The sequence below is a fragment of the Sinocyclocheilus anshuiensis genome, unplaced genomic scaffold, assembly GCF_001515605.1.
Source record: "Sinocyclocheilus anshuiensis isolate Anshui unplaced genomic scaffold, SAMN03320099.WGS_v1.1 scaffold1839, whole genome shotgun sequence".
NCBI lineage: Eukaryota > Metazoa > Chordata > Actinopteri > Cypriniformes > Cyprinidae > Sinocyclocheilus > Sinocyclocheilus anshuiensis.
The window spans coordinates 91,061-105,192 of record NW_015551095.1 but is presented as its reverse complement, the minus strand read 5'-3'; the positions used below and the strand labels follow the sequence as shown (position 1 = coordinate 105,192).

The 14,132-nt window shown below is 38.7% G+C and overlaps 1 protein-coding gene across 1 annotated transcript in view; it reads right to left on the bottom strand.

Moving 5' to 3' along the window:
• Positions 1–2,915: 2,915 nt before the first annotated feature.
• Positions 2,916–14,132, bottom strand: part of LOC107662683 (ankyrin repeat and LEM domain-containing protein 1) — a 19,848-nt gene continuing 8,631 nt past the window's right edge. Inside the window, exons 8-9 of the mRNA XM_016452760.1 lie at positions 3,724–3,856; positions 2,916–3,643 (exon numbers count right to left, since the gene is read on the bottom strand). Coding sequence (XP_016308246.1) covers positions 3,480–3,643; positions 3,724–3,856 — 297 coding nt within the window. The 3' untranslated portion in view covers positions 2,916–3,479. The remainder of the gene's footprint in view (positions 3,644–3,723; positions 3,857–14,132) is intronic.

Here is a 14,132-nt window from a genome sequence, read left to right as displayed (position 1 = left end):
AAAGAACTAGACTTTGTATTTGTTACTCACGCAACACTGCATCCCCATTCATTAAGAATCCAATCAGCTCAGTCTTTTATTGATTCCACAGTATCTCAGAAAGCTTGCGTTACTCACATTCACTGTATAGTCTTCAATTGTGATGATTTGGGACTTTATGCTGAAGGCTAAAACTCACTTCCTTGATACACCAACAACGGCAAAACCAAAGTCCCTTTAAGGCAAGCCATGTCACTTGGCGGCCATCTTTGAAGCGCCTCTCGGGCATGCAAGTGCAGCTCCGATCACTTTGTATGGGGAAACATCAAATTCTCCCAAACTGTTCACTAGCTTACGATTAAATTTCATATTTGAAATCACCAATGAAATCTGACAACTGCATCATAAATGTTGTTTCTTTTGCTCATGTATCGTTATAAAAAGCTTATTTTTCAGGCTACATCAGCCAGTGCGGACAATTTTACAACATTCAGACGCCATCTTTATTTTTTTATCTCAACCGTCACGGAATGGAATGCACAGGATTGTGGGATATCAAAGGCAGCTAAGGATACATCTATGCTGCCTTCAAAATTCGATCAGAAGAAGGTACCTCCGGAGACAGGAAGTGAAGCAGAATTTGGATTCGGATGTGCCTTGATGCCTTCCTGCCTTGAAATTTAAAGCTTTCAGACGCAGCCATAGTCTTTGGGCAAAACAAAGTACTTCCAGAGACTGAGACTGACGGTTCTCCTGTGTTCCGTTTCTCCGTTTACAACGGCTGGGAACTCAATTATGGCTGCACTCGCTCTCGGAACACACAAGCCACGACAGGACGTGATATATTCCAGATGCAGAACCAGATGAGTAACTTTTAATCCATCAGGCAGAGTAAATCGCCGACGCAATCAACTTTTCGTCGCAAAAAACAAATATGGCCATTAATCCTTCCAATCAGCTCTTCTTTTCAAGTCCCCGCCATCTCTTTTCAACTTTCCGAAGAGTTCAAAAGGGTCTGGCTGCAGATTTGCAACAAATAAAAGACTGCAAGTGACGTAGCTAGCGGAAGCGCAAGTGTCTGAGAGTGCAAGCCTGAGAATGCACGTCTGAGAGTGCAAGCGCCAGCTGCAGCCAGACCCTTCTCGAAGAGTTACGTCATTGCCCTTCTGGTATTCTTGCCCGGACTAATATAACCGCCATCTTAGTTGGGGCAAATGTTAAACTATATACAGATAATATGTCTTCAATATTTACAGTTCATCTCAGCGATTATAAATTTCATTCAAGATATTTATTTTATTAAAAGAAAAAAAAATGAAAGCGCCTTGTCACAGTGTCATTTAGTGATTACTCGTCTTTAAAATATCTACTGTAGGGATTGTGCTGAAAGGTGCGCCATGCTTTCTGTTTATCATTATTTACAGGCCTCCAAAATACTCTCCAGCCTTTGTCGAGGACTTTACAGAACCATTATCAACAATTTCAAAAAAGTTTGACTATTTCGCCATTGATGGACTTTAATATTCACAGAAATCAGAAATTAAGACTGCAAAAAAAATCATATAACTGTTTTCAACATGTTTTATCTGACTCAACATGTGCATGAACCCACATGCAATTGTGGATACATTCTAGATTTACTTAGTAAGGGTCTAAACATTTAATCGATTTTCATCCATTGTTATTAAGGACTATCTGATCATTTCTGTATTTTCTTTGATATATAGATCTCTGCTACCACTGAATCTAGATCCGTCTCTGTCAGAATGAGATGCATACATGAGAACACTAGGGTGCTATTTATGAAGGCTTTCTTTAAACACCAAGCGTATCGGTTGATTTTCTCCTTGATTCCTTTAACTCAAAAGCTAAGAATGGTATTGATGATATTGCTCCTGTGAAAGTCTGTAAGAAGACTGGCAGACAAAAAGCACCTTGGAGAGACTCAATGAAAAGCTGAGAGGATGTGGTGGAAGACAAAACTTGAAATCCACTAGAACAGAGGTGGTGAGCCACAGCCCTGCAGAGTTTTGCTTCAACCCTAATCAAACACACCTGAACAAGCTAATCAAGGTCTGAACGGTTACTAGGAAGCTACAGGCAGGTGAGTTTTCATTAGGGTTGGAGCTGAACTCTGCAGGGCTGCGGCTCTCCAGGACCGGAGTTCACCACCCCTGCACTATAACATCTAAAAAGACAGCCTTCATGTGGATCTACGCCAGTGGTTTTCAATCCTGTTCCTCGGGACCCACTGCTCTGCATATTTTGCATGCCTCCTTTATCTGACACACTCATTTGAGTTCATGGAGCTCTTTCCTAATGAGCTGATGATCTGAATCAGGTGTGTAAAATAGGGAGATATGCAAAATGTGCAGAGCTGTGGGTCCCCAAGAACAAGTTTGAAAACCACTGATCTAGGCACAGCTACTCAGACCTTCTTAACAAAACTAATAAACCGCAACTTAAACAGCACACACTCTTTTTGCTACTGTTGAGAGACTAACCCCCCCCCGGTCTCCGACAGCAAATGCAATGAGTTTGCTTCCTCCTTTTCTGAGAAGATCAATAATATCAGAAAGGAGGACAGACAGATCTGACCACACCTTCAGAAAGAAGTTACTATGTTTGTTTTTGACGAAATTGATAGCAACATTTTGAAAGAAACCGTAATTCACTGAAGTGATAATCAATAGCTTTGGTCCATCGGCTGGAGAGAAAACCCATCGAGCCAACTGACACGCACACTGGACACTGGAATGAGCCCTTTCTCCACTGCTAGCACGGCCCTTCAAAGCTGCATGCCAGATCATCCACCAATCCCACGCTTACAGGTAGGCACAGCGAGAGAGAAGAGAGAGACAGAATACAGAAAACCATGGAAGAAAACCACTTTAAAAAACACACATAGCAGGACATAACATACCTCATTTGGTGTTTTTACGTTTAGCCTTTATTTGGTCTTCCATTGAAATAATCAAACTCAAAGATTTTCTCTAACTTTTTATTTATGCAATGATTGCTTTCCAAGTATAAACAACTAGCTTAATCAGCCTAGCTTTTATCAAACTGATACAAATTTCAGCAAACAAATTGTAAATATCACTTTATATCTACTTACTTTTGTAAAATGAACAGATTAAAATAAAAACTGTCAAAATGATTTATGTAATGTAACTACATATGCATTAAAAAAAATCTACTACTACTAAGATATGTACGTTGCATGTAGCTCATTATTTGCATTAAAACAGGGCATCAATACAATAAGCAAGAAGGATTAAAAAGGTACATAATATTTAGAAACTGAACAGCTGATTTTCTGTTTTGTATTTTTTGTTTTTTACTATTACAGTAATGCTTTTTTTCACTGCAGTTGCACAGTACCAGATTATAATGCGTTGATATTTATTGATATTACTATATCAACGTGCTAATATTTTTGGAACCGTGAACAAAAGTGTCATTTCTGAATGGTTTCTGTAATGCCACAGCGTTATGGTTCATCTGATGTCGGCAGGTCGGAGCTGTCGTTCTCCTTCAGCCAAAAAGATCTGCATTGCCCTGTACAACAGGTGAACCCCTAACTCCCGTTTTCTCCGCACAGGCCAAGTTGACGCCACACCATAGTAGTCTCCTCTTTTCTGGTTTGTGAGCATCTTCAGCCCTATTAAAAGATCAACAGGTCAACAGACATGCAAAGAATGATTATAACTATCCAAGCAGCCCAGCTGAGCGTCTCTTTACCGATGGCATCCACCATACAGGCCTCACGCGTGTAGGCTTCCACAGCAATGACGTTCTGGAAACAGTGCAGGGATATCACTCCGTGCCCAGCATTCCAGACCTGCAGGATGTGCTGCACTTTTGAGCAGAGTTTCTGGAGACATAAAGAGAACAATACCATGATTGCATTTATTATTTACATCATCATATTAAGAAGCATGAGCGAGAGTGGTGCTAAAAATGACAGTGAGATGCAAGGATTGTATTCTTTACTCCACTACGCTTCAGGAAAATATGCAGAAAGACCCGCTCGCAATAACAATCAAATGAATCTTTTGAGTAGATTGTTTTCAAAGCACCAGTTCACAAACTCCACTGGATGATTCTCATGCGGTTCCAAACCCGTAACACTTTTGTTCATCTTCAAAACAAAAATGTTAATATTTCAATAAAAACGTCTGTCCCTCCACTTAAAGTTCATTCTACATAAATTCTCACAATTCAAAAAGTTCATAAACTATGACTCAAGCAGTTTAACAAAGTGCATCAAATATAAATTCAATATTTTATTATTTTCTAATTTTTTACACTATTTTGGCCATTTTTAGATACATTCGTCAGAGACACCACACAAATTTGTTAATGATTTGTGTAACACAGGGGGGAAAAAATGCCATGTAGTATTGCCAAGTATTTTTTATTCAGTAATGCTGTAGTAATTAATACAGTTAGTAATAAGATTAACATCATTAAAACTGACTGTTATCAAATAATAATCTGCTGTTGTGAATATGCAAACTGTAGGGGGTCCAGTGTGGAGCCGTTTTCTTTATCCCGCTCCCACTGAATTTCTGACCATTACCGCCCGCTCCCGCAACGTGTGTGTCCTGCTCCTGCGATTTTTGTGTCCACTCCCACAAACATTCTAATATTGCATATAATTTTCAGGGAGCCGCTATGAATACGTGGGGTATTTAAATCGCTTTTGAGTGAGCGCTCGATGCTCACTTTCACTTTCAAATTCGTAATCATGCGCACTCTGTGTAAAGGGAGCACATCTTACAAGGTCAGATATTGTGTCAATGAGCTCAGGATCTGCTGAGCAACAAATCATCCAGCATGACCTGTCAATCATCTCTCCTTACTCTCGACTCGTGATCAGTCAAATCTGACTCCTGCAGCTCCTGTTGGATGCAGGGTTGTCAAGTCCTTGTTTTTTTTATTTCCATGGAACTGGACCTCTTTAAACTGTTGTCATGGTTTGATTCTCCTCTGTGGGTTAAGTGTTTGAAATATTGCATAAATTAACATTTGACTGAAATGTCTGTATTGAAACATTTTGCATTCTACGCATGATAAAACTGTGCTCTTACGTCAAGTTATGTGAAGGATGGTCACTGTTAGGAAGCCTTTTAGCTTTGTTTATGATCAATAACCGGTTTACCAACACCGGTTTATGTAGCCTAACTCCCTTTTTGGACTGTGGGATGTCGGAATCTACACTACATTTTTTTGACCCCCCCACTCCCACCCGCAGTAAAGGTTAAACTTTAAACAGTTAAACAACTGAGAAGAGCATCAGGGTCTCTCTCCCCTTGCTTGCCGCAAAGCACTGGCAAAAGTAATTGCCATAAATGTGACAGAGGGAAATAGTAAGGAGATATTTGAATTAATTATCTAATAAACTAGTGTTTTCTGAGTCAGTAAAGGATGAAACTGCCGATCCTGACTCGCCATCTCCTCAGACGCGCCTTTAGAGAGAAGTGCATCTTTACAGATTATGATTATAATGAAAGAGTTTTTGTTTTTGATTTGTTTTATTTCATTAAGTAGTGAAGCGCTCCTGTTCAAGACCGAGACGGCAGAAAGCGCATCATGATTGTTTTCTTTATAAAAGCACAACATTTTGTTGATATTGTGAGTGCACACAAATAAAAGTAGACCCTTTACAGCTACGAATGATGTATTACTCTTAACCTTTATGAGCAAAAATGACGGCGTATCCACTGAAAAAAATGGGCAAACTTGGCCCTCCCAGGCCACTTTCCTTCAGAGTTTAGCTCCAACCCTAATCAAACACACCTGAACCAGCTAATCATTGTCTTCAAGACTACTAGAAGGCTACAGGCAGGTGAGTTTTATCAGGGTTGGATCAAATCTCTGCAGGAAAGTGGCCTGGAAGGGCCAAGTTTGCCCATCACTGACCTAAATTGATCAAACATAGGCTCACTGTCTGCCGCTGACCGCTTGGTCGTTACTTTAAAAAAAAAAAAAATCTTATATTTAAGGAACAAAAAATGCTCCAAACGTTTTTTTAAATTAACTTAATAAAAAAACAAAACAAAATATAATTGCTTTGCTATTACATACAAAACTTAACTATTTTAATAGCTGAAACGGTAGTATAAGCTGTTTTGGGAGAAGGGGAAAAAAAGACGGGCTCGGGCCGGTAATTCTGATAAGCTGTCGGACACGGGCCAGGCAAGGGCTTGAGCGTCTCGGGCCGGGGCCGGGCTAGGGCCTAAATTTGAGGCCCATGCAGGGCTCTAATGCACACTAGTGTTAATTTCGTTAACAAAAACTATGACAAAAAATGTTCATTGACAAGCTTTTTCCCTTGACTAAAATTAAACGATGACAAGACAACAATTCTGTCAATAAAGATAACTGTGACTATATCAACATGCAATATCGTTGACGATAAAAGATGAGACTAAAATGTATTTAAAAAAATAAAAACTATGCCAAAATCTCTCTTTACTTTTTATAAATATTATCGCAGACTGCTGTATGCTACTACACGAGCTTTTCATGTGTGCAGTTTCCAGATATCAAGAGCGCGAGAGAGAGAGCGCGTGCGAGAGAGAGAGAGAGAGCGCGAGAGAGTACCAAATACACAAAATAATGATCTTTAAAAAAAGCATCATATGACCCCTTTAAGAGAAGCACGCACCCATTTCTCTCTCAACTGTTTACTTTCACTTTAAACATAACTAACTGTGTTTATATGTAAACCTTGTGTGTTTTTGACAGTATTAGCGCAATCAGACGATAAATAAGATAAGATAACTAAGTAATCAGGTGCTGTTTGACTGGCCTTTTAGTGTACGCACTCTTTGGTGTACGCGCTCTGAATAAGCACATGTTAGAACAGCACGCGAATAAAACGTTTAACCGTCAAGGCCTTAAATCACACGCAAATAATGTACTTTTGTTATTGCAAATAAGTGAAGTGTCTCGTGAGTGTAACTCTACCGCTGAATTGACATTTGGTGTGAATGTGTCTCGCGAGTTGCAGTTGGAACTGGAGCCGCGAGACATAATACAGCGCATTGCTTGAGGTAGATGTTGTGTTTTGTTAGTAAATGTTTCATTATATTACTAGTGTTGCCTCCTTCGGTCACTATTACTGCATATATTGCATCTGACACTGGTGCCGCCTAGTTTTGTAACGTGAGCCCACACTTTCAAACGGTTCACTCTTGCCGCGATGACTGATTGCATGCAAACACACACCGCACATGCGCATGGATATCACACGCACGTCGAGCAAACGTCGGCCACATCATTCAGTGAAGGGAAATGACAAGCAGCAGCTTCTAATTCATCGTTAACATGGAAGTATACAGAGATAAAACAACGCAAGTATCGATAACAGTATCGTTTGTCCTGAAGCTTATCGGTTCTCCAGTATCGACTCAATTACGTACCAGTCCAAAAAAATACCAGTTCTCGGTACCCATCCCTAGTGTTGTGAGCATTAATGAGTACACACGTAATGTAAAGACTGTTTAATTCACACTGGAAGCCGGAGGGCGCTCTTGCACAGAAACTACACATATCCATAGCAGAAGTAATACTACTGACCATGCTCCAGGAAGGTGTCCAGTTATCGCTGAATAAAACTCACAATGGAGATAGAGACATTTTAACTGATGAAACTTGAGGAAAATAAACATACAATTGCACAAAATATATGGTTTATCTGTGTTCTTCAATCTTGAGTATTTTTATTAGGAAAGTATATTTATAATGCAATGTTAATCGACTTTATCACTGTATATAATACTATCATTCTGTAACATGAAACCATGTCTGGTCACAAAAAGAAGTATTTCAAACACTCGACTATGTTATTAAGTTAATTTGGAGAAGAAGCATGTCAATAAATTATATCTTTGTTGGACAACAGTTTTGTAAACAGGCTCATACACATGCAAAACTGTATCGCACACGTGCTACTGTAGTACATTTATTCAGACTGATATTGTGCACTGTACAGGCCTAACCAAACCAGTTACAGATTGTAGAAGGCGCTCGAGCTCCTCATTTAGTGATAAACTCCTCCTCAGTTTCACGTCCGCCTTCCGCGATGTCGCTCCGCACGGTCGCACACAGAAATGTCAACAACTAGACTTTATTGTTATTGCGGGAAGACTAGTTCTTATCATGGGGAGAATTTTTACCGGTATATTGCAAACGATAAGATATCGCCCATCCCTATTGTTTGCAGTGTATCACAATAATCCGTCGTGTCACCGCGTTCATGATCAGATGTACCGCTGTATCAGCGCCCTGATTCGTGCATATTTCATTTGAAGACATGATATGTGCGTGTATATGGTGCTGGTTCATGTTTGGAGCACGAGAGAATATAAAATATGAATGAAACATGTTTACTCCGGTCCGGATATGAACTATGATCCGCACAGCGAGTGTGTTAAACTCGTCGAGGCGTTCAACGCAGAAACTGCTCTCTCATGCGCGTTCCACGTGTTGTTACATATTAAATATTGTTACGGTTATGTTTACTGACAGCGCGGAAGCTCGTTCATCAGATTTGAATTCTCCGTGTAAGATAACCTCATGCATAAGACAGCTCAGTGATTGGATCATAAGAGTTTGTTCTTATGAATAAATGCAGAAAAGCGCTCAGAAACGAGTGATGTAGAAACGGCCCTCTCCCGCTCCTGCAGCCTATCTATAACACACTCCGAGGGCCGGCTCTACGTCACATCCCGTGACGTAACCTCGACTTTGCTTGTCAACCTGGAAGAATGAAATTGCTCAGAAAAATGAAAAAATAACCAATTTCCACTTATTGACAACATTTATGAGTGCTATTAGTGTTTTCACTGAAATGCAGTTTGTACATATCTGTTCACCAGAAATGTGTTCTGGGGTTTCATGACCTTTTAAGCCATTTTTTCTAAAAGTGTGCACCATCTTTTGAGTCAAATTCTTGCATTTGGGCTGTTACCAAGCAAATGAAATCAGTATCAACAAAATGTATCTTTGCAATGCAGAGGAAACCCAGAAGCTGCATTAGAGGTGAATCAGGGTATCTTACGATCATTCGTTTTTTAATTTAATATTGAAATCTGAAAAATGAAAAACGGCACATATTTCGTTTTTCAATTGTTCAAACAAAACGAAAAATCAAGAATCCGGCTTCATTTTTCGTTTTTACATTCAGGGATAGAAAACGAATAAGCAACTTGAATATTCGATCCTTACATGTGGGCGGGAATGAAACGCCCCTCTCCGCTGATTGGTCAACCAAACATTAATTTGCAACATAATAATAGTGCTAAAAAAAGGACTCCGCTTCTATTGATTCTTAACATGTTTATTTCTACTACATTTTATCTCTCTCTTTACCAAACAGCAAGATTAATGAATGGCTTGACACAAACCGTACCGAGGCAGAGCCTTTGGTCCTTTGGCACACCGCCTGATCTATTATAGCTAACTATCAAAATCTGTGTGGCAAAGCTGCGCGATGCACTGCAGCGCGGGGAGAATGTAGTGAAGCACAGACCACTATCAATTTATGTGAACATACAGTCATAACTTTTGTGTTAGACAATACGCTGCGTTTTAGACAAAGGAGGAACTTAAATAATATGACAGATATGAAAAGAAATGACTGTGTAATGTACCTTCACTGCACATCTATTTGTTTTCTTTTTTGAGTTTTATTCATAGAGCACTTTCTAGAAATGTAGGAAATCATATGTTGTTATCCCACTGGCATGGGACTATTTGTTCGTCAGAGTGCTTGTTTCAGTGATTGAATTTAGTGAAATGTGAATTTGACGTCATGATTTGAAGGTGAACTCGTTTGAGTTATAAGAACATATCCAAACTCTGAAATAACACTTCGAACAATAAGCCAGTGTCATCTGTGTCAGAAATTAACTTTCCCATATGGGGCAACTGATTTGCAGTTTTTTATTTATTTATTATTATTTTATTTTTTTTACCTTCTACCTTTTAATGTTAAATTCTTACATCAAATAAATTAGAATAATATGACAATAGGCTGTTACCAATTAAATCAGTATTCAGTGATATAGAACAGTACCGCCGCTCCCTATACGCAGAGTACGCAGTTTGCGTAGGGCACCGACTCCCAGGGGGGCACCATCCCAAAAAGAAAAAAAGAAAAGTTAATTCTATATTAATATTAACATATACACATATACATAAATAAAAATCTAAACATGAACATATGTGTATATATATATATATAATTATACAAAATGCATTTTATGATGAACGTAGTAAGCAGTATAAGCACACGTGACGTGCCATCTGCGCCCGCTCTCACTTCATGTTTGCGGCTGAATACAAATGATCATCATAATTAATGGACAACTAGGCTATATCAGGGAAAAGACATCAGCGCAGTCCGGTGCAGAGAAAATAAAAAGAAAAAAGCCCAAGATGAAGCCCGTGCATCACTTTCAGGCAAATACGTTCATAATCCTGTGAAACTTTTTTGACTGTTGACGTTAGTAATGTGTTTTAATGTCGGAAATAATTTCACCACCACCAACAACGCATCTGACTTAATATTCTAGCTTCCAATGACTAAAAATGTATTATATAAAAACTACGAGGCAATATATGGTATATGGTTTAAATATGGTTTCATTGAATAACACTGTTAAAATAAATAAAGTAATACAAAATAAACAATTGACATTATTACAAATGCCTGCAAAGGGCACCAAAGGCCTGATAATTGCTGTTGTTACACTTATAGGACGATCGAATCCTTGTTTAATAGTAACTAGGGATGTAACGATTAACCGCGAGCCGGTTGAAAATCGATTAAAATATGTGACGATTCAAAACGGTTGAGATGCTAAACAAATCCCGATTCCTTACTGTTCAAATGCGGAGTTTTGCGCATCGTGTGTGTGTGTGAGAGAGAGAGAGAGAGAGGGAGAGAGAGAGCGAGAGAGAGCGAGAGAGAGTCTAAGAGTTCTAAGACAGGGAGTCAGCTATCTTAACCGTGGCTTGTGTATGTACAGTATTTGAAAAATAATGTGTTTTTTGAACATTGAAGCATGTCAACATATTCTGTTACACCAAATACACAAAATAATGATCTTTAAAAAAGCATCATATGACCCCTTTAATAAAATCATAGCCATAGGTAAATGTGTAGAGCTACAATTGTAATTTATAAATAATACAATTGAATTACAATTTATTTATTTACTTTTATATTTGATTAATGTTCTATTTTGATCTCTATAGTAGGTGTTGTTTTTTTACTATTCTGCACAACAATACTATTCTGCTTAGGGCACCCATTTGGCCAGCAGCGGCCCTGATATAGAACCTGCATCTGAAGATGCTTTTAGATGTATTTACAGTTTAATGATGATCAGACGGCTGTACGTGCATTTACACAGCAATTACAAATGTATAATGAAATGAGATTAATGTTTTATACAACATTTTTAATACAGAAATATGAATAAAATGAAATGATACTTGAATTATGAAAGTAATATCGCCACTAGGTGGCGGTAAGTCACTGTGTTAATAAAGGAGCCTTTTATTCAATCAATTCGTTCAAAATGCTTCATTCATTCATTTAGGAATAAAATCAAGCGGCTGTCTATAATAATTGGTAATTGCATTGTTGTCTATAATAATGGGTTTTTCAAAGACTCTTGATTCATTCAGGAATGATACACCACTCTGCGCCTGCTGCGAGTCAGTCACACAACGGTTCTGTGACTTGGGTTTAGTTGGCAGAGAAAATAACTATTTTGTATGCCATCAGTTAGCTGGCCAATACTCAATATTAATTAAATAAACTTTAATTAATATTGGTTATTACAAATAAAAGTTTATTGTCTAAAACTACCTGTTCACATAAATTAATAGTGGTCTGCGCTTGTCTACAATAGATTCTTCCCACGCTACAGTGCATCGCGCAGCTTTGCCACAGAGATTTTAATAGGTGGTTAGCTATAATAATTCAGGCGTTGTGCCAGAGGTGTAGGCTAGTAGGTAGTTGTGAGTGCAGGTGCGAAGTAAATTAATATTTATGAGATAAACTAATATTTCACTGGTAGGTTGCAGAATTTATGCCTACACAAAAGAAAGCTCTGTCTAGGCTCTGCCTCGATATGGTTTGTGTTAAGCCATTCGTTAATCTGGCTGTTTGATGAAGAGAAAGAGATAAAAATGTAGAAGAAATAAACACGTTAAGAATCCATAGAAGCGGAGGACTCATGTTTTTTTTAGGACTATTAAATGTTTGGTTGACCAATCAGCGGAGAGGGCGTTTCATTCCCGCCCACATGTAGAGATCGAATATTTTGTTGCTTATTTGTTTTCTATCCCTGGACGTAAAAACGAAAAATGAAGCCAAATTCTGGATTTTTCGTTTTGTTTGAACAAATGAAAAACGAAAAATTATTTCGAAAAATTTTTTAGATTTCAATATTAAATTTAAAAACGAATGATCGGAAGATACCCTGATTGAAGTGGCATTTCGTTGTATTTACACACTGTTTAATAGGGGTGGGAGAAAAAATCGATTCTCAAAAGTACCCCAAAGTCCCCACTCCAAGGGGATAGGGATGATCACTTCCATTTGGAATTTGCCCCGTGAACCGTTCGGTACCGATACTCCTACCGGCACACCCCTATTTAAAAGGATATACATATATACATTTTCTGCCCCATATCTTGAATTATGTGATAATTCTAAATGCATTTTAATAGACTGATTTAATACACTGATGCAGTGAAAGAATGCACTATAAATGAGCACGCGCACTAGTCTAACCTGCTAGAATTAATCATCTAATGTATGCGTGCATTCTGTAGGTGTTTTGTTTGCTTTTCGCAATATACTCGATAATAACAAATCGCACATCGTTAAAACAACAATTATGACCATACATATCGCACACCCCTATGTTTAGATTTTTATAATGCAGTCTTCTTATCGATCCACCAGTTCACATTTAAAGCTCTGCGTGTTTGCAGGGTAAAAACATGGGTCGATTTTTGCATTGGTCTGAACTGTGAACAAAACAACAGTTTTATTGAAAATGCTCATTCATTCTCTGCCAGCAGGTGGAGCGTTTACAGAACGTGCCGGTTCTGTGATCAGTAGTAAAATCTCTATCACCTGCTTTCAGATGGAGCAGCATTTACTACACAGAGCCGTAGTTCACTGACAAGCTACACAAAATCGCTTTCATTATCGCAGACGATACATGGCCATAATGTCAGCTCATTTCAGTTTTACAATACAGTATATGGCTATTACTGTCATAGGAATAATAATATAAAATAATTATTATTATATTAATTTGTTTGACTTTCAAATTCACCGGTGTGAGTGTGATTTAGACTGAGACACATATCACAACTAAAAAGAGGATTGAATCCCATTTAAACTTCAAGCACAAGTCCATTCACCAGCTTTTTCCTTTGTTTAGTTTGCCGTCTGAACCGGTGTTAGAGCCAGTGCTTGAAGTGGGCCGGTACGCAGATATAATAAAGACCTTACCGTTCAAATTAGATGTAATGCAGTTACTGTGAGATGAAAATTTGAATCATATGACATTTAAGTGATATTGCACAGAGGTCTGCTCACTTCTGTTGTACAGTAAGCTTGCCACGGTATGCCAAGGTAATACCGGTTACGAAGACAGATACCGGTATGACATTTTCAGTTAAACTTGACGACAACAGCTGGTATAACAAACAGAATTGAATACCCTTCAATGATGTATAGTTGGCAGTAAACATTAGAACAGGCTCCCACATTTCCACAGCTCTCCTTCTCAAGAGATGCACAGCTGACACTCTACTTTCTGAGGGTCCTCAGGAAGAATAACATTGCTCAGAGTCTGCTTGTATCACCGCTGCACTGTGGCGTATAAAAAAAGAGCTCCAGAGGGTCATCAGGACTGCAGAGAAAATCATTGGGTGCCCTCTCCCAACTTCACAGTTCCCATTGTCTCAGGAGTGCTCACAGTATCATAAAGGACTCATCACACACAGGCCACTCTTTGTTCAATCTGTTACCATCAGGCAGATGGTACAGAGCCATTAAAACAAGGACATATGGCGCTTTTCCACTGCATGGTACGGCACGGTACGGC